The 21,813-nt window shown below is 41.8% G+C and overlaps 1 protein-coding gene across 2 annotated transcripts in view; it reads right to left on the bottom strand.

Annotated features, from left to right (window-relative positions):
* DCBLD1 (discoidin, CUB and LCCL domain containing 1) overlaps nt 1–21,813 on the bottom strand; it is a 92,630-nt gene that overhangs the window by 20,113 nt on the left and 50,704 nt on the right. Inside the window, exons 3-9 of one of the 2 annotated variants that reach the window (XM_032789151.2) lie at nt 18,168–18,305; nt 16,266–16,317; nt 15,378–15,450; nt 13,097–13,230; nt 5,721–5,761; nt 5,026–5,241; nt 69–193 (exon numbers count right to left, since the gene is read on the bottom strand). In XM_032789151.2, the coding sequence (XP_032645042.1) occupies nt 69–193; nt 5,026–5,241; nt 5,721–5,761; nt 13,097–13,230; nt 15,378–15,450; nt 16,266–16,317; nt 18,168–18,305 (779 nt within the window). The remainder of the gene's footprint in view (nt 1–68; nt 194–5,025; nt 5,242–5,720; nt 5,762–13,096; nt 13,231–15,377; nt 15,451–16,265; nt 16,318–18,167; nt 18,306–21,813) is intronic. The other variant, XM_032789152.2, reaches the window with a different exon arrangement.

Raw genomic sequence — 21,813 nt, 5'->3', positions numbered from 1 at the left:
TTCAATATCAAAGCATCTTAGAGAATTTTTCCTTTTGTGTTCCCATCCCCCCCATCACCTCCTTTTACCTTTTCTTCATTGTTTAGGATGCCTTTGTAAGTTCTCCATTTTGAGTTGTTATTTTTATAGTTCAAAATAAAGGTCTTTACATAAAAGTTAAACTTCAGCATGGTGGATCCTGTAGTCCTAATCCCTTGTAACAAAAGAAAAAACATATTTTGTTAGCTTTTTTTTTAAAAGAACATTTTCATACACAACTCAAAAAGGAAGTGTGTTAAAAATAAAGGCATACTTCTGTCTAAAAACTATCCATTCACCCCTCAAACTAAGTTTGGAGTTCAAAAAAAGCCAACAGGTTTGGGGAAGAAAATCAGTTTTATACTATGAATTTCATGGCTTCTGTTGTGGACCCCGACTTGATCTTGGAGAGTTTATAGTTTTGGGTAAAATATAATCCATTTGCTAAACATGTTTATAGAAGTAATAATGGAAGTTACTGAAGCTGTACCAGTAAGGAGAAGGAGAACCAAAACATACGTAATAAAATAGCTTGGCAATAGTTTTAAGCATTAAGGACTTAGAATGACACCTAACAGAAGTTGGCAGTTGGCATAAGTTAGCATGAGTATTATGTGTTTGACCAAGGTTATGAAATAATACATGCTTGACCTAAGGTTATAAAATCTAGCAATACGTATCCTTTAATAGTTTAGCAGGGCATCATGTAATAAACAGATAAACCCAACTGAACATATGCTAAAATCGTAGGGGCTTTTTGCAATAAAAGATAACCACATTAACATATCAAAACTACTAGGAAAGGGACTGACATGAATGATTGGGTTCACTGTCGGAAATGTAATTATGGTCAACCAGAATACCACATATGAACAACCAGAACCCTAAAATTGGTCTCCTGGAATACCAAATATAAATAGGGGTCTGAGACTTGATCAGATATGGTCCCAGGTGTATGTGGATGGAATGAAAAAAGGCGCAGAAAGGGTTGTCAAACCCATCTGTAGTTGGGACACGACCCAGCAATTTCCTCTTGTAGTGCACTCCACTGTTTCTTCTATCTTTGGTTCTAATACTCTCCATAAGATTACGAGTATGCACAATGTAAGATTGTAAGTAATGTGGGAAACCACGTTACGGTACTTAATCTTATTCTACTTACATGTACTGATTTTTCTATGGTTTCAACTATATTTGTATCACTGGTCTACAATTTTTGAGAAGTTGTCTGGTTCAGAGATAAAATGTGGTAATTATTATGTATTTCGATGTGCTGAATTCAAACATGACAATTAAAACAACTGATTGGCTACTGTTTCTAAGATATTTAAGTTTTTACATTTTATGTCTATGTATATTGTGTAGATAGTAGAGTTTTAATTATAAATTGTAAACCTAGGTCTTTTCATGTGTTTATGGTTGCTTTACATGATAATATTTCACCTGTCCTGTTTATGTAACACTTTAAAAATCAGCAAAAGGGTTATATAAATAAAATTTATTATGAAACAAAAGGCAAAAAACTATTATGTACATAGTTTAGTCCTATTCAGTGTCTACTCGGCGCTTCTTGGCTTGTCTCTTGTATTCATTAAATGGAGCATCTCTTGTCACTGTCCAGCAATAGTCTGCAAGCATTGATGGGCTCCATTTGCCCTGATAGCGTTTCTCCATTGTTGCAATGTCCTGGTGAAATCGCTCGCCGTGCTCGTCGCTCACTGCTCCGCAGTTCGGTGGAAAAAAATCTAGATGAGAGTGCAAAAAATGTATCTTTAGTGACATGTTGCAACCAAGGCTTTTGTATGCCTTGAGGAGGTTTTCCACCAACAACCTGTAGTTGTCTGCCTTCTTGTTTCCGAGAAAATTTATTGCCACTAACTGGAAGGCTTTCCATGCCGTCTTTTCCTTGCCACGCAGTGCATGGTCAAATGCATCATCTCGAAGAAGTTCACGAATCTGAGGACCAACAAAGACACCTTCCTTTATCTTAGCTTCACTTAACCTTGGAAATTTTCCACGGAGGTACTTGAAAGCTGCTTGTGTTTTGTCAATGGCCTTGACAAAGTTCTTCATCAGACCCAGCTTGATGTGTAAGGGTGGTAACAAAATCTTCCTTGATTCAACAAGTGGTGGATGCTGAACACTTTTCCTCCCAGGCTCCAATGACTGTCGGTTTGGCCAATCTTTCTTGATGTAGTGGGAATCTCTTGCACGACTATCCCATTCGCAGAGAAAACAGCAGTACTTTGTGTATCCAGTCTGCAGACCAAGCAAGAGAGCAACAACCTTCAAATCGCCACAAAGCTGCCACTGATGTTGGTCATAGTTTATGCACCTCAAAAGTTGTTTCATGTTGTCATAGGTTTCCTTCATATGGACTGCATGACCAACTGGAATTGATGGCAAAACATTGCCATTATGCAGCAAAACAGCTTTAAGACTCGTCTTCGATGAATCAATGAACAGTCTCCACTCATCTGGATCGTGAACGATGTTGAGGGCTGCCATCACACCATCGATGTTGTTGCAGGCTACAAGATCACCTTCCATGAAGAAGAATGGGACAAGATCCTTTTGACGGTCACGGAACATGGAAACCCTAACATCACCTGCCAGGAGATTCCACTGCTGTAGTCTGGAGCCCAACAGCTAGACTAGAGCCAATCAACAATTTTAAGCGTCATTTTTGTTCTCAGTGACCCCGAATTAGTAAAGTTTGACTACATTTATTTCAGAAGCATTTTGGCTGTAGAGCAATGTAACTAAAACTTTATGTTTCCGTGTGTGCTTCACCTTCTTAATTAACTCTAAGTAACCACCTAAATAAAGAACTTTTTTGTTAAAGGTGTACTTTAAACCTTAGATTGATCCCAGGCTACACTGTCAACCAATCAGTGTTGTTACATGCAAGGCGTATTTAAAAAGAACTCCATCACCAATTTAGGAAAAGATTTCACATGAAAGATTTAAATTATATGGTTAGGAAACTTTCAAGATGCTCTTTATGTAAATACATGCCATGGAATTTTAAAAGATTACTGACCCAAAAATGGCAATGGATCTCAGAGATTATCGTCCACTACGAGTGTCTTTATCAAGTGACTGTAATTTATATTTTACAAGTGACTGTCATTTATATTTTTTAGACAATGCAAGGAACTCACAACAGGAGCGCCTTTCTTGTGAACATACCATTGTTTCAGTGACCAGGCTTAGATATTCATTTATTGATACAGGGAGTTCATCATAAATAGATCCTAAAAAGAGCCATTTACAGGTTGATCAGGACACAACAGTCAAGCTCTGTTGCTGACTGTGTGAATACATTGTATAATGTCTACAGTGTAATGTTTACAGATAATTGATATGACAGAAGGCATATAAGACAGCTCAGCCCAAACCTGTGTTCCTGTATTCCCTACTCAGAAATTGTTGTCTACCCCGTTTGTTAACTGCATCCACAACCAAGAAATTTGGTGTGAGATGGGAAAAGAGGAACTCTGTACCCTTTGATGGCACATAATATTTTTTGTCAGATATCTTACAAGTTGGTGGAATTGTTGCTGGGGTCCGCCAAATTTGCCTAACCAGTTCCATGATGGCATCATTCATGGGTAGGGCAACTTTAGAGGAAGTAGATGTGTGTCGAATGTGTTGTGAAAAAGCTTGTTTTGGTTTCCTGAACTTCTTCTAGAGAAATGTCCAAGGAGCTGGAAACCCTCCTATAGAAGTCTTGGAATTGTTAAAGTCATCCCTAGCGTTGGGGGAGGCACTATGCTGTCATCAGGAGAAGAAGAAAAGTGAAGGGTAGGTTCAGTGTCCTGGTGAGAGGGTTCATCCTGTTCTGCTACAATGTCCTCAGGAGGCTGACACAGTCCTGCTACCGACAGTGCTGGTGACGGATGTGTGCTCTCCCTGGGAGGTTTGTGGTGGTAAGCGGGATGTGCCACAGCCACTGGGGTGGAGCTGGCATAGGTGCCATCCAGGGGTACCCGTACCATTGGGCTTCTTTGTGTGCAGTGTGGAGGCATGTCCTGCCGTACTGCGGATGGGAGAAGAGTGGTGGGAATAAATCTCTCCATCATTGACATCATCCTTGTCACTCGAAAGAGAGGGAGCCGGGTGAGATGGAGTGGAAGGATGATTTGGTACTGAGCGAGTCAGGGTAACGTCACTGCTAAGGATAGGTGATTCAGGCATTGAGGAGACTGCCAAATCCTTTTGTATAAGAATTGACACAGTACCGATGGTGGCATCTACTATTTAGACGTAGAGCCTCTGTCAGAGCCTGCAGTAGGGGACTTCCGTCCCGGGGGAGTCCTGGCTTCTGGCTCAGATGCTAGCCTGAGGGACTTCTTCTTTAGAAGCAGCTTAGCTGCAAGTCCCTGACTTTCCTGATCCTGGCTGTTACCTTATGGCACTGCGGACACTTTTGAAGAACATGTGTCTTGACAAGGCAGTGGACACACTGAGTATGCCTGTCTGACACTGGAATCGATAGCCTGCAGGTGAGGCAGCATTTAAAGCCCAGAGAACCAGGCATGCCCCTGAAGGGAGAGTATCACCCTCCCCTGCGGGGAGAACTGGCAACAATGGTTCAACAAAAACCTACTTCTAATCAGGAAAAACAAATGATGATTTATTTTTTTTTAATAAATGAGGAAAAGAAACGAAAAAGGGCTTACAATATATAATAAAACTAGAACTAACTTGGATATATTATTCTAGCTAAGCTCTGAGGTGCTGCTGAATGCTCTGACTCATAGCCAAGGTGGTAGAGAAGGAACTGAGGGAGCATTGGTTTCACAGTGCTAGTGAACTGCCTGAAGCAGCGCGAGACGGGGACCATGCATGTGTGACCCAACCAGGCACTGCTACCATAAGTCACCGATTAAGAGCACAGGGATGCACAAACACCTAAAATGGAGCACCCACAGGGACATCACTTAAAGAAGAACTTAAGCCTCAGGCTTGGGAACCAGCCATGTTATTGAGTAGGTAACTTACCTGTTATTCTCTTTTTCTCTCCCAAGTCTATTTCCAACCACTCCCGGTGGCTGCTATGGTTGGAAGCCCATGAAATCCCTTGGACTTGAAGCCAGGCCTTATCAGGAGACCACTGAACACTTTCCCCAATTTCACTGGTCTCTTCCCAAGAGGACGATGCTGTAATATGGCTGTTGGAGATGACTCCATCTCCCAAACTCAAGGATTTATTGCAGCCTAGAAGCAATTCCAATAGAGAGATGGAAGAGAACTTGCATTTTCCCAGCATATCCCACCGAGGCCACCCACAACAACCACCTCCTATAATTTTCCACCCTGCCGTTTCTCCCTCCTGTGCTGCCATCCATTAGGCATAATGTTTGCAGCAGACAAACCAATATCAAATTACTATGCTCCCTCTCCTTAAGCCAGCTTGTCCCACCTCCCTGAGAATGAAAGTGGAACTCCATTCATGTACCAGCACCACAGATATAATATTATCACAACATCATGGCAGCTGCTTCTCAACCACATGCATTTGTATTATTCCTGGCTTTTTCTCTTCCTCAGTCACAAGCTATAGTTGTAATACACCGGCATCCTCAAAGCCACCACATTATATGTAGTTTGACATTTTTCAGGTTATTTTAGCTTTCACTGGGAAAAAAAATTGCAAGTCAAGACTTGAATATCTAAAATAAAGGTATTTTTCTTACCATTTGAGGTAAACACAAACCGCTTGTCTGAGAGTGAGCCACTATAAGAAAAAAAAGGGGTGTGGGAGAATGACAAAAAAGAGTTATTGAACATGTCAGGAGCTGCTTACACAAACTAGCCAAAGATCAGTACATTCACTTTGGGGTGAGAGTATTCTGTATCTAACAACCTCTCAGACCAGACAGACAATCTTCAATATATTCTTGCTATTCAGCCACCTCTTGTCAGGGCACTCCTGTTTTTGCCATGGTTTCATAACAACAAAACTCAGACCGTCCTTTACAGGCTCTGGCATATACAAATTCTTTGAAATGATTAATCTCTCCCCCAACCCAGATTATCATCCTTAAAACGTATTTCCCCTTAAGCATCTCCACTATGCAGAACCTATGCTACTTTGGGGTACTTTTATGCTAACCCAATTTCCCCATCTGCTACTGAAAAGCCACCAAAGCAACAGAAAAGCCAGCAAAACCATCACAAAGTGCCAAAATGCCAAAGTAACAGGAGCTCTGCATCTAGCCACCATGCACTGCTCAAAGAAGGAGCCCAATTTTCCTCTCTCATGAATGTAAACCAAGAGTAATTCAGCTGAAATCAATGGAGTTACATTGGTGTAAATCCAATTTAAGTGCAAGGATAATCAGACCCAGTTAAACTTAATCATACTTTAGTCTGGTCTTTAAATGTGGCCAAATGATACCACAAACAAGTTAAAAATAAACACTCATGCTCTACACCAGGACTAAAAAATGAGGTTTTAATCTGGTTATAGCATGGCTTTGGCATAATCAAGTTCAACTAAAGTTTTTAAAATGTCTCTTTTGTCTCTGAAGACAGGGCCAAATTTGTTGTCTTCTCTCCCCACTTCCCCCACCCATGGAGTTATTTTCATATAGGACATTAAACAAAAAACAATCCTGTCCCACTCCACAAAACCTCACATAATAGAGCAGAACAGTAAAGTAGCAAAAATTTTAAAAAGTGACTATGAATTATGGGTGCCCATCAAAATGCATCTTAAAGGGGCCTGATGTTCAGAAGGATGGGTGCTTGGGCTTCCTGAAAATCTGTTCCCTTCAGGATTTTGCCAGTTAAGCACCCAAAAATCAGTAGTCCAGTGGTGCACAAACTCTTCCTGTCCCAGCTCCCCACCAGTAATGGAATCTATGCATGCTCCCCCTCCATTACTGCACAGTTGGCTCAGCAGAGGAGCTTGGGCTGAGGGCAGAACTGGGGGGTGAACTGAGATGGGGGAGGAGCTGAAGCTAAAGGCTGGCCTTGGGGCAGAGCAGGGATGGAGAGCTCCCTCTCTGACCATGCCCAGCGCCCCTCGAATGTTCCTCTGCACATCTTTAGGGGGTGAACCCAACAGTTTGAGGACTGCACTAGTCCCTTCGGAAAATCTTTGCGAGTATGTTATGCTTTAAATTAACTTCTGTACTTAAATGACAAAAGAACTCCCCTCCAAGTTGCTTTTTCATCGTCATCCAGGACAGTTTGTCCTCAATTCTAGTCTGCAGGCTAACAGTGGCCCAAAGAATTAAATATTTTGAGAACCAAGCTATAGCAAACTGGGAATAGAAAGGGAAGGATAGCCACGTGAGAAGACCAGTCAAAGTACCACCTCCCTTCACCACTTTCTAGATAGGGAATATTGGTGATTAAAGAAAAACCAAAGACTTTCAGAAATAGAGATTGTACAGAGGGAGTTGATTTATTTGGGGGTTCAGGTGAGTCAAAGCAGCAAGTGCAACTGGTAATCGTCTAGGGCATTTCTCACAAATGGGCTCTGTATGCTCTATCTCACAATTTTACATTACATCTCAAAGAATGTTTGCTTATTTATTAAATACAAAGTGGTCCACTGTCAAAAGCATGGCTCACAAAGCTTATAAAATCAATGAATTATAATACTCCTAGAGCAATGTTTACAAAGGTATCTCTTACAAAGTCTTTTCTTTTTTGCATTAAAGAAAGGCACTGAAACTCCGTCTAAAAGAAATGCCTCTAACTTTAGCTAAAAGAGGGAAAGTTACAATTTCTAAAATGTTTTTATGTTTAAGAAGCTTTTACAGTTTGCAGGTCATTAAAAACTGGCCTAATCTGATTATGTAAATCATCGTTTTTCGTATTATGATAGGTGGCATTTCTCACATAACGTACAGTCAGTAAGGGCTGGTCTACACTAGCGGAGGGGATCGATCTAAGGATATGTCTGCACTACGGGATTATTCCGAATTTAAATAAACCGGTTTTGTAAAACAGATTGTATAAAGTCGAGTGCAAGCGGCCACACTAAGCACATTAATTCGGTGGTGTGCGTCCATGGTCCGAGGCTAGCATCGATTTCTGGAGCGTTGCACTGTGTGTAGCCTATTCTGTCTCATCCCATAGTTCCTGCAGTCCCCTGCCCCTTGGATCTGGGTTGAGATCCCAGTGCCTGATGGGGCAAAAATTATTGTCGCGGGGTTCGGGTAAATGTCGTCACTCATCCTCCTTCCCGGAAAGCAATGGCAGAACATCAATTCGTGCCCTTTTCCTGGACTGGTCTGGCAGACGCCATAGCACGCAACCAGGGGGCCGTTACGCTTTTTTTTTTTTATTGTCCATATGTGTACTGATGCGGCTGACAGAGGCGATACTGCAGCGCTCACAGCAGGATTCGTTTTCTTTTGTATGATAGCAGAGACGGTTATCAGTCGTTCTGTACCGTCTGCTGCCACTGTAAATTGGCATGAGATGACAGTTACCTGTCGTTCTCGTACTGCCTGCTGCTTCTGATTGGTCTGCCCTGCTGAGCTGATCGGCTAAAGGCAAAAATGGAATGACTCGCCAAGTCAGTCCTCCTTTATGGTATCTAAAATAGATCAGTCCTGCCTAGAATATGGGCAAGGTGACTAGAGAACGCGTGTATCAGAGAATCAGAGAGCACAGCCGCTCCATGTCAGATTCATAGATTCTAGGACTGGAGGGACTCGAGAGGTCATCGAGTCCCGTCCCCTGCCCTACTGGCAACCAAATAACTGTCTAGACCATCCCTGATAGACATTTATCTACCTACTCTTAAATATCAGAGATGGAGATTCCACAACCTCCCTAGGCAATTTATTCCAGTGTTTAACTCCTTGACAGTTAGAACTTTTTCCTAATGTCCACCTAAATTCCTTGCTGCATTTGGCCCATTGCTTCTTGTTCTATCTAGAGCTAGTGAAGTTTTCTCCCTCCTCCTGATGACAAATGACCAGCAAGAAATGAGACTGCTGCCCCTTCACAGGGTGCCCCTGCAACGACCCACCTGTTGCTTCCCTCCTCCCAACCTTCCTGGCTACTGTGGCAGCGTCCCCCCGTTTGTGTCATGAGGTATAAAGAATGCAGAAATAAGGAACAGTGATCGTTGTGAGTATAAACTGAGGGAGGCAGCCTCCACTGCTGCTATGATAGTCCAGGCAGTACAGATCTTTTCTTTACACATGAAGGGAGGGGGCTGATTGAAGCTCAGCCCCAGTTGCTATGATGAGGACGGTTACCAGCCGTTTCGTACCATCTATCTGAGATGACAGGAATCATCCTTTTTACCCAGGCGCCCCCTCGGCCAGCCTCACCTGAGGCCAGCCAGAGGTATCTAGCAGCTCAAGCATATTGTACCGTCTGCCACTGGGGGGGGAAGAGGAGCGGTACTGCTCTTTACTGCCGCGATCGCATGGTCTACCAGCAGCATTCATAGAGTGTGACATTAAAAAAAGTCAAGAAACGATTTTTTCCCTTTCTTTCACGTGGGGGGAGGAGTAATTGATGAGCTACTACCTGAACCACGCGGACAATGTGTTTTACCTACAGGCATTGGGAGCTCAGCCAGAATGCAAATACTTTCAGAGACTGCTTGTGACTGTGGGATAGCTGGAGTCCTCAGTACCCCCTCCACTCCTCATGGTTCGATTGATTCTTGGCTTTCGTTACGTTGTACCACAGCACTGTGTTAGCCGGAGAGTTTTTTCAAATGCTTTGGTATTTCGTCTTCTGTAACGGCAGCTCTGATAGAACAGATTGTCTCCCCCATACAGCGCTCAGATCCTTTACTCCCGTCATGGTCCATGTGGAGCTCTTTTTGGATTTGGGCTGCTCCACCCCGTGCTGAATCAGGGCTCCTCACGCTGGGTAGCTCATACAGGAAATCGCCATATTACCAGAGTTTGCGGGTGCTTTTCTGTTTACCTTGGCCGTGCCATACTGAGTTTGGATTGCTGTCCAGAGCGGTCACAATGGTGCACTGTGGGATACCACCCGGAGGCCAATACTGTCGATTTACGGCCACACTAACCCTAATCCGATATGGCAATACTGATTTTAGCACTACTCCTCTCGTCAGGGAGGAGTACAGAAACCAGTTTAAAGATCCCTTTATAGCGATATAAAGGGCCTCGTTGTGTGGACGGGTACAGCATTAAATCGGTTTAACGCCGCTAAAATCGGTTTAAACGCGTAGTGTAGACCAGGCCTCAGATACGGAACTTCAGCTACGTGAATAACGTAGCTGCAGTCGAAGTATCTTAGATCGAATTACTTATCGTCCTCACAGCGCGGGATCAACGTCCGCGGCTCCCCCTGTCGACTCCCCTACCGCCGTTCACGTTGGTGGAGTTCCAGAGTCGACAGGAATGCATTCGGGGATCGATATATCGCGTCTAGATGAGACGCGATATGTCAATCCCCGAGAAATCGATTGCTACCCGCCAATACAGCGGGTACTGAAGATCTCGCCTAGGGCACAGTACTATAAAGCTCCCCATTTCCTTATTAATCTTAAGAGTTCTTTCGAACAGATCGTGAGAGCTATATGGCTCTACAAAAGAATCCACTTGAGATGATTCTCTGTTGCATAACATTTACATTCAAAGGAGGACTTTAATAGTAGAGTCCACCTAAAGGAGATTTTGTAAACAATGCTGTTTAAACCCAAACCTTAATCTGTAAAATTCCTAAACAATTATCTCTATTTTCAAAGACAGAAAAATACTCTTGCATGCTCAGCATCCCTCAGGAGTAAGAGCCCTTTGTTTTTGTTTTTTATTTTGTTTAAACATTTCCAGGGAATTTATCGGCATTTTTTTTTTAATTAGCAATGGGTGAAAAATCTGTGAAAACCAAACATAAAAGGCCTCTGGGATGGGAGGGTGCATGGTGGTCATCAGAGGTAGTGGGTTGGCAGGAAGTGATAGGAACCCTCTGTTTCCTGTGGGGCCTGTTGCTGCAGCAGTCTTGGTTGCTGGAACCTGGGTCCCAACCCATCTTGCTCCTCCTCCTCTGCAGAGCAGCAGCTGTGGCTGCCAACTGGTAGTTACCCTTCTCTGCATAGACACACTGTGCCATCCAACAGGGATTTCAAGAAGGGAGTCAGGTCTGGGGAATTCCAGCACTTGCAAAATTCAGGTTAAAAATCAGTAAATCCCAAACACTTGCTTTTTTCAAAAACTGGAAATTGGTGTGGGGGGTTTCAGTAAAAACTGAAGACAAAAGGCCTTACTCATAGGCAAGCTCGGGTGACAAAGTAAAAGCTAATACATTCGCACTTAAGATGTCAGAAATGCCTGATGAAGATACAGTGGCCATGGCTCTGATTTATTATACAATACATGTGTCTAGATCCACACATAGATCATGGAAACTACAAATCACAGATAACAGAGCATAAAAAATGAAGCCAGAGAGGCCAAGGTCAGTTCTGGGGAGCTGATAAGTGAGCAGTTCATAACTTAACCATCAAATTATAATACAGACATATTTACGGGCTCAATGCATACAAGCAGAAGTAGCTTTTGATGAGGTCAACTTCAACTAGAGTCATTAAATGAAATAAATGTTTAATACTGAAACTCACTGTAAATGAGATTTTAAAAAAAGTATAGAAACCTTGATTTAAAGGCGTATTTGAAACTCATAAAATACTATTGTTTAGGTGCCAAAGAGTTATCCTTTCCAGTGCTGACAGTTCTGAGGAGTTTTAGTTAGTTATCGCACATGTGTTCCGAGAACAGAATAGCTATTCGGTGTTTGAAATATATATTATGAAACACTTTTAAAAACTTGAAATACAGATCCAGTGTGTTTTCCTACTAATTTTGTCTTTTATCTTTCTGGCAAACACTCACTTCACTCATGTTTTGAAATAAGATGAAATTATTCCTCTCTCACCTCCCCATTTAGTTCTACAGGAAGTGCCACGCTGGTCAGACCAGTGGTCAGTCTAATCTTGTATCTTGATCCCAACAACAGCAAGTACCAGATACTTAAGGGTTGGGTGGCAGACCTCATAAGGGATAGTTATGAAATAACAGCTCATGAGGGAAGTTTTTTCTAATCTTTGGTCTCTAGGCAGTTAGTGGCTGACCTATGCCTGGAAGCACAGGAGTTTATAACCCTGATACATTTTGGGTGAAATCCTAGTCAATGGGAGTTTTGCTATTAACTTCAATAGATTTCAGATTTCACCTTTGTGAATATTCTTATTACTGCTCACAAAGAAATGGTTTGACTGGGTGACCACACGATGTTAGGAGGGCTTGGCAAAAAAAACTAGGAGGAGTGTGAAACTATGGGTGAAAGAAGAAATATTCTCCCAGGCACTCAGCCTGCTAGAATGCTTGGGAGAGAGGGCTTCCCTCCCCACCAATAAACACCCCTCCCATATTCCTGATATTTTAAAATAAAAAATATTAATAATCTTCCTGAGTGACATAGACAATTGCTGGAAGTGCTCACTGCACAATTAGATATTTTAAGAGGTTTCATTTTTGCCTCAGCTGTAATACATGTAGAGGCAGCAGATAAATGGTAGCTCTAGTAATCTTGAATGGTGCTACAAAAAGCTTGTGAATGTATTTAAAATTTTCATTTAACTCCCCCACTTCTCAGCACTGCTATTTATTCGTTCAATCATATTATTTTAAGTAAAACCCAAACACTTAGTTCATCATTGCTTTTTTAACAATTGACTATTTAAATGTATGATTTTGTCTGCAGAACACCAAAAACTTTGTGTATTTGCAAACCAGGGGATTTGATAAATATGTGAAAAGAGAGAAAGAGTAGCACGATCTAAAATTTCTGGTGCATTAATGCACCAAAGACCTGAGACACTATGTCTCTGTGTCCCAAAACTAATGCCATTTTAATTAAGGGTCAGCAAACCAAATGACATTGTGTCTTACATTTATCTTCCAAAGGTCAACACTTAAACACTTCCAATTTTTTTCCATTCTGAAAGGGGAAGAGCTGACAGTGTCCCATCTGCTCCCTCTCTGATGTGGTGGCTTAATTACGCCTCCAGGGTTACTTTCAAACACAGAAAAAAAAGACAAACTACTGTGACACTTACTCCTGTGAAAGGATGCCATTGGCCAGGATGCCTTTGTATCGACTTATTCCTTTCTGCTGAATCACATTGATCTGGCCACCCAGCTCATCTGCAACAATGCCTGCGTGTATGGCTGATTTGCACAATAAGGAGGTCTGGAATGTAGAAACCAGAACTCAAACAAAAGGTTAAAAGTTTGGCAAGTTATTAAAACTTTCAAGCTCAACCCACCATTACCTCTCTCATAAGAAGTCAAAGATTTCCAAAATCATAAAATCCTCTGAAGACTTAAGGTGAATATAAAGAAGGAAAGTACAGTATTTTTTTCCCTACAGGTTATGTTTAAAACTCTTCCCAAAAAACAAATGCTCATTCAAAAAAAACCAGACAAAAAACAAAAACAAAAAAACAACCAACCAATAAACAAAACCCTGATTCGCTTGTAGGGAAAGTGCTCCAGAATCAACACCTAAAACAACCCTCCCACATGCCCCTCCCCAGCAAAGTAATTAAAAAAGGTACCGTCACCGCTATTTGCTGGGTAAAATTAATGTAAAACTACTTCATGGATTCACTTATTCTGCTGAAGCCAGACATAACTCTTACTTCGTGCAGGGTGAAGAACTGAGGTCTTGTCTACATTTTTGGCAAAAATTTCCCATTGCTGATAAAATAGTTCAGTTTCACCATTTTTAGCAACATTAGAAGCTCGACTGTAGACTGGCTGCCACTAGCATTTTAAGGACCATGTCAACTATGTCCACTTTAAGCAAAGTTAGATGGCACTGTACTTAAAATGCCAGCAGCTGGCCTACACTACAGCTTCGTGTTGCTACCACCATTAAAACTGAGAAATGGTTAGCAGCTATGGGAAAATTCTGCAAACTTTCCTTAGTGTAGACAAGGCCTGAGTGAGGCCCTGCCGTTTGTTGCTTTTCATTTCTAATCATCAGGTGTAGTAAGCAGAGCACCCTTTGATACAAGTTGTGTGTAGAATTTCCTTGTTATTTCAGCCAATTTCCCTATAATTCTCTAAGACAAAGGGGCTGAACAATCAGTGAGCAATTTGAGGACATGCACTGGCATTTAAAACTCAATTATTACTCCATTTGTGACGAAGAAAGGTGCAACTTTATGTAGATAAACAGAGATGCTAGAAAAATGTCAGAGGAATCTAGGAATTATATTCTAGAACTGTGGGGCTGTGGGTGGTCAAAACAGGGTGTGGTATAATACAGGCATTAGCGAACTACTCAGGCTACTTTCTTCTTTAAACAAAGAACTACTAATATAAGGCCTGATCACAATCCACTGAAGTCAATAAGGTGCCACAAATTCAATAATTTAAGATACTGGTAATTCTAAATGGGATAAGTTTAGGAAACACAAGATATCCCAGTAAATCACTCTGAAATGAAGTAGAATTGGTGTCAAAATCCAATTCTAACTGAACTGATTTTTTCCCTAGAACGGACTTAAAAAAAATGGGAAGATTTGTGATAAGCAGGTATAGCACTGTTCAGGGAGCAACAGATCTGGAATTGGAGTGCACTGGATTCTCAAAAGAGAGAGCAGGAATCCTGAGATTGTAGGAATCGTTTAACATGTCAACCAGTACCACTTAGTGGACAAAGAAGGGGAGAGAGAGAACAAAAATCACAGTAGCTAGAAGCCAAAAGTATCTTTTCAGTGCATGGTTTCCTGTGACATTACATGTTTCTTGCTCATAAATGGGTGGTTGGCTTGTTTGGTAATATGTAAGTAGTAAAGTTGCCAGTGAATGGGATTACTAACAGAGCTAAAAATGAATGACATTTTCACTTGTGCTGCTAAATAACCAACCACGAATTTCCTAGGGTTGACAACTTTGTAATATTTAAAAACTGGGCACTTGAGCAGAAGTGACTCTTTCCCCAAAGCCCCGCCTCTTTCCAGCCCCCTCCCTCAAGGCCCCACCCATTGTTTGCTCTTCTTCTGCCTTCTCCTGTCACTCGCTGCTTTTCCCCTCTCCTTCCCACTCCCTATGTCAGGAGGGACTTACCTGTGGAGTTGGGCTAGGAGCTGCAGCTGCTGAATGCAGGTTAGGAGGCGGACCTGGCATGCGTGATCACCTGGTCCCTTCCTGACTACCCTACTTTCAGTAACGGGACTTTGGGTGTCGGGTCAGTAGATCTGATCAGACACTGTCAAGTCCCCTTTTTTTTTACCAGACTTTCCAGTCGAAAACCAGAGATCTGGCAACTCTAGCAATTGCCTTTGTATTCCATCTTTCTAAAGTCCACTCTTTACCCTTCATACTTACATCTCTGTATCCTTCCACTATATTGCCGGAAATATCACCTGCTATGTCTCTGCAACCAGCAGGACAGTATCTGCTGCAGTAAAAGAACAGAAGCGTGTTTAAAACATGGATTGTAATGCCTGCCACACACACACACACACAAAATTCTAAAAATATTTCTTGGTTTGTTGGCAATGTGTTCTAGCTGAGCATAAATTAGCATTTTTTAAAAGGCAAATTTGTTCTCAGATTCAAGTTCATTAGCTTACTGCATATAGTAGGACACACAGAGAGCCAAAATAGTAATCATTTAAGTGCATTTTTTTCTCTTTAGTTCTGCTTGTTCTGGAAATACTAACTTTCCAAGCAATTCAGATAAGAAAAATATGCCTAATCTTGTTCATGAGCACAGTAAAAATTGGCTTGCGTTCCATTACGATTTCAAAACCTATTGCCAGGATCACTGTCTTAAGAAACTAACCTAGAAACAATTTTAATATACCTTGGGTATGATCCTGGAAGATACTTAATGCCCTCAACTCCCAATGGCATCAATGGAAGTTCAGGACTCTCAATACCTCCAAAGGTCAAGCGCTGCATTTTTAATTTACCCCGGCACTGCCCACTTATGCCACAAATTAAGAAATTTTGAGCATTGTAGCAGCATCCCTTGTTTGTTCTGGAAAGTGAAGTCTCAGGGAGATGACTCTTCTGCTACTCACAAATAAGCCACAGATAATTACAGCATTATACTGAAAAGGAACTAACTCTTCAAGAAAATACATTAAGGCTAGGCTTTTCAGTATATTACATCCTGCAAACAAGATACTTTATCCAGACACAACAATGAATAGGTCAAACAAGACACAGCGAGACAACTGCAGAGCATAGTGTTGCACTCATATTTACCTGTATTCGTTCTTCACGTGATGGTTTGCTCTCTCCAAACATGTGATTAGATCTGTTAAAAATATTACAACTAGTCATTCCTCACTGCAGAGTATAAAAATGTAGAGAAAATTTGGCTAAACATGAAATTATATTTTAAAAAGTCTCCAGATATTATTTATACATTTACATCTTGATAGTTGACATTTTTATTAGCAGGAATGAAACAGCTATATCTTCCCACCTTCCCTTCCCCTCTTACCTCTGATCCCACACATAAATCAGATTGTCTGCTACCATTAAAAGTAAACTGCACAGTGAGACTATCACATCATCAGGTGTTGGTGTTAAATGTTAGTCTTCAACAACCTGATACATCATCATCATGTGATTAATATCTGAGCCTGAGGCCTCCTTTAATAGGACGTTAATGAGAATATGCTCATTTTCTGCTCAGATGACCCCTATCCCGCAAACAGTCCACGCAGGACTTCAATGACTGCTCTATGTGCATGCATTACTACTCTATAATTGTCCCTTGTGTTACTCCTGAGGGCATTCTGCGCCAAAAAAGTTAAAAATTCTGTGCACGATCTTTTAAAATTCTGCAAATTTTATCTGTCAAATAAATATGGAGGCTCCAGCATAGCATTGGGGAGCATCGGCCACTGGCTACATGGAGGTGGGAGATCACTGTGCAGCTTTTTTCCGGGTCACAGACTCAGCGGTGAGGCTGCACCCAACCCTGACACAGCGCAAGGACTAGGCCTGCCCAGAAACACCCCAGGGCCCTGCCCCTCTGCACCAGGTGTGGGTGGGCAGGGTCAGCAAAGCAGGATCCAAGTGTGGAGGTGCTTAGTGTGAGGGGATCCAGGTGTGGGTTGCGAGGGTTCTGTGTCAGGCAAACTAGGTACAGAAGGCTCAGTGGTGATCCCTGTGTGGGGGGGGGAGGAGGGAGGAATCTAGATGCACAGGAGCCTGTTGTGGGGTTCTGAGTGCAACAGTAATGGGACTCTGCAGGGGGGTCCAGGTGAAGGTGGTTGGGGCTCAGCAGGAAGGAGTCTGGATGTGGGGAGGTCAGAGCTCAGCAAGGGAGTCTGGGTGTGGGGAGCTCAGGGGGTGGTGGTGTCCAGATGCTTGGGGAGTGGGACAGGGATCCAGATGCAGCTGGTTGGGGTTCAGTAGGATGGGGATCTGGGTGGCTCATTGGGGTGGTCCAGGTGCAGGGGGAGTGGGGCTCACCAGGGAGGGTCTGTGTGTGAGGGGGTCTGGATGTACAGGGGTTGGGTGGATGAGGAAGGGAGTAGCTCTTTGTACAGTGGTCCCTCCTCCAGCAGCTGAGGAGTGATGGGTGCAAGAAGTGGGGCGGGGGGAGTTAGCAGAGCTTCCGATAGTTGGGGGAGAAATCTCGGGGTGGATCTGACACAGGCCCAGATGCCGTGCAGGGGGAAGAGAAAGTCCCACCTGCCCAGCCCAGCCGGAACTAGCAGCTGAGCCCAGTGCAGAATAGGAGCCACCAGCCAGGTCTTCCCCAGTCCTGTTCCCTGCCCCACAGTGATTTCTCTCTCTGCCGGCTGCTGGGTATCCAAAACTGTTGGAGAGGGTCACATTACCACTTTTGTGGTTTCCTGTTGCTTTCCCATTAGAAAATCAAAGCGGGGAAGCAAAGAAATCTGCGGGGGACATAAATTCTGCACATGCGCAGTGGCACAGAATTCCCCCAGGAGTACTTGTGTACACTGTATTAAAAATCTCTCTATATATATCTATCTCAAAATTATGGTTAAAGTAGCTAAGTTCCCTGATAATACCGGCACCCAGAGATTGGCCTTTATGAATATTAACAGCATATTCATCTGTACCCTCAAGTTTTTTCTTTCTTTCATTCATAAGGACATTTGCTTTTTGGACTGATTACTATACCTGGATGATCACTACTGGCATAGGATAACAGAAAGCCCCGTCCGGATACATGGGACCCACTCTCAAAGTGAATAGTTGCTTCATTAGTATCCAAGATAATTTCTTTAGGAACAGGCATCTTATTGCCACAGTATGGTCCTAAATGCAGTAAAAATAAGATTTCAAAAGCTTTAGATGACATAAATAAAAAAGGGAATAGACAATCTTGTGATAAATAAGGAATTTCACAATAAACTCATCCTCTTGAAATATGATTACAAATGTTTACTTCAGATGTTTGGATTGAGATCTTTGTGGGTATGAAACCTGAAGTTACTGTAACACAAAATGGCAAGAATCCAATCCTGTAAGTACAGTGAAAACTCTGGCATTTAAATTTCTCATTATTTTAGCCTCCAGTGGGTAATTGATGCTCTTTGGCCTTTGAAGTATAATATTTTTAAACAGCAGTAATCCCATTAAGGAAAGAGTGGAGTATTTAAAGGCAATCCACGGCATCTATGCAGTGTCTGCAAGATAACCTATCTAGACACACAGGTCAGGAAACTTAACCTATGACTGCAACTTAAAAACAAAAAGCATGCATGTTCTTAAAAGAAAACATGCAGCGTGAGTAGAACAGGGGAACACACCACCAGCACCACTTACAGTATCAAACATTCAGAAACAATTCATTTTTATACCAATGACGGAATATTTTTCTCTCAGTCTTAAAAACATCCTGAAAAGAATGCCTTGAAAAGATTTTTAAGCACACAATGCAAATTTATTTTATAATCTTTTAATAAAAAGGGTAGCCTTCATGCTCCCATTGAAGTAGACAGGAGTTTTACTGCTGCTAGCTACAATATCCTAGGATACCGTCTGGCACAGTATTTCCCTTGACAGATAGCATAGGTGCCAATAATTCCAGGTTGACCTATTTTCTTCAGGACCCTCTTCCTTTCCCCATAGAGAAAATGTCTTTGACTTGGACACTGCCCCCTGCTCTTTCCCACTGCTCCCTGCTCTTTCCTACTGAAAATAAGTGGGAAGAGCACTAAGAAGTAACTCAGTCTCTGGCCTCCTCTCAACTACAGATGGCCCCATAAACTAGCAGATAGTGTAATACTTACTCTCCAGTAAGATGATGTATGTAAGTTCGCAAAGAGACTTCTATTAAAAAACATTTGCCCTATACAGACTATATATTTTTCAAGTCAGCATCTCTCTGCCTGGGGGAAATTAGGTTCTGTGTGCCCCTGCCGAAGCCTTAAGGATTCTTTCAACCATGACTATAACCTGTCTGCCTCTCCCTACCAAGATTATGCCCTTGAAAACAGCATAGTGGTCATTAGCATGTGGTAGAGGAGGACTGGACAGAATTTCCTTTAAAAAACACGAAACCCTACCCATTAACCATCCAGAAGGGAGTTGCTGCTGAATGAAGCAAGAAAATTAAAATTGGTCCCTTTTGGTTATGTAACCGAGAGAACTGCATCAAAGTTCAGGGAAAGGGAAGCTGGTAGAAGAAAAGAGTCTAGTATATAAACCAGGACTTTAGAGCCTACACAGCTGATTTGGCACATGTAGAAGATGCAATGCTAATCTCTGCCTTTTGTTTTGTTAGTAAACTAAATTTCTAGTGCTGTTCCTTTGTGACAATGGCCTTGAGAACATAAAACAATCAGTATGGATGAAAGTTTGTTACAGATTATTCCTGAACATGAGGGTTATTCAACCCTATATGCCCGCAATGGTGGAGGCCATGACCTTTGGGATCCATGAAATCACAGCCGCAGAACAAATTCAGTGGGCTACACCTTGGCTGCAGTTCCCCCAAAGATCCCACTCCACAACCTTCTCAGGCCAGCCTTGTGCACAGTGGCATGATCAGAAGCCAGTTATATACAGGACAGGGAGGAAAAAAATTGTTTTAAGCCTCCTAAGAAAGACTAAGGCTGGCTCTAGGCTTATAACATATAAGGCAAAAATCAGGTATGCACAGCAGTAACAAAAAGGAATCAGCAATTAGGATTAGAACTGGGCAGAAAATGCCCAGGGTTTGGTGAAAAATGCCAATTTCTAAAACCAAACATGTTTCATGGAAACATGGTGGGTTTGACAAACTTTTGTGTCTAAAACCTGCCAGGTGGGTTGCTGGGTAGCATGGGCTTCCAGGGCCAGTGGCTTCAAGGCAGCCCTGAATCGGACCTAGACCAAATGTTCAAGTGTCAGAATTCTCATCAAACCAGAAATTCTAAGTTTTAGCCAGCTCTAGTTAGAACATTTCCTTTGCGAATGCATGTTATAAAAATGGCATATGACTTAGTCAGAGACGACAAGAATTTCTATAAAATGGTTACGTTTCCTTTCCCAATTAATTTGCTTATCAAAAAAAGACAGCATCTGCCATGGTGTCATAATCAAACTAAAACAGAAAACAGACCTGTGTGTTTCATAAGTGTGATGAGTGGTTTGTCAAAAATCTGTCAATTTTACGCTTGGGTTTGTGTTTCTAAAGGAGAGACTTGAAAAAGCCTCTGGTGCAGTTATTGGTAATGCAGAACTTTAAAACCTTTTGCATGCTGTTGCATCTTTTCAGAATGATCTGAATGTACAGACTCAATCTTATAGTACCAATATACTCCCATGTCCACAAGCTTCCCAGAGATTCATTAGGGTTGAATTTTGGTGTTAACAACTATGGGCATTAGAGGTGATGAGAAAGGGCTTAAATTTTTCATGTTATCCCATGCCTCTATTGTTGCTCTCAATAAAGTAGGTATATACACATTTTTTGGCCTATAGGTTCTTTTTTTATATAGGCAATTATGAGGAGTTTGACTGTATGATAATGTAACTTTTATTTTTATCCAATATTTATTATGGTTGGGAATTATCCAGTACAGAACATTACTGATTTGGCTTCCCTGATTATGTTGTTTAGTGCATGATAGCACCAGACCCTTTTGCCAAGGTCTTCAAAGGGTGGCCTGCTTGACTCGGTTTCTTGTGTCCCCAAACGAATTGGATGATTGCCAATCCACAGTCTTCAAAAGTTTCCCCAGGATGATAATCAGTAGTGTACGGAAGAGAAACTGATTCAAGGTAAAGTATTAATTTTGACTGATATAATTTTGCTTAGCTGTGAGATTTTTCATTTTGACAAGTTTTCCTAATCTGTTCTAAATTTTCTTAAATACATACTATAAAATCCTGCTTTGAAAGACATATATGCACTCCGAGGTATTTTAATAAGGGTCAGGTCACCCATTTATATTTTTGCAAGTCAGGGCCCACATCAATGTCCAGAAATTCACACTTATTGTACTTTATTTTAAAACCTGAAACTTTACCAAATTTCAGTATTTCTTTTTGCAGTTCAGGAAGCATGCCAGGAAGGTTTTTACACATGCAATTGCATATAAAATACAAGTTTGTTTTCTACTTTTATATTATTATTTCTGACCATCTGTGAAGGTTCCATTACCATGGCAAAGAGAAAAGGCAATCTTTTTGACAGGCGTCCATCAACTCTTACTGTAGCCTTCTGATCTGAGAATACAACAGAGATCCAATTTTCAAATTAGGGGCATAAAACGGAGTATTTTAAGGACTGCCAATTCTCTCCAAAGCTTTATCAACATCTAATGCTAAAAAATGT

This window comes from Chelonoidis abingdonii, chromosome 3, assembly GCF_003597395.2.
Source record: "Chelonoidis abingdonii isolate Lonesome George chromosome 3, CheloAbing_2.0, whole genome shotgun sequence".
Lineage (NCBI taxonomy): Eukaryota > Metazoa > Chordata > Testudines > Testudinidae > Chelonoidis > Chelonoidis abingdonii.
The sequence above is the reverse complement of the archived record's forward strand: the minus strand, read 5'-3'. Positions and strand labels throughout refer to the sequence as shown.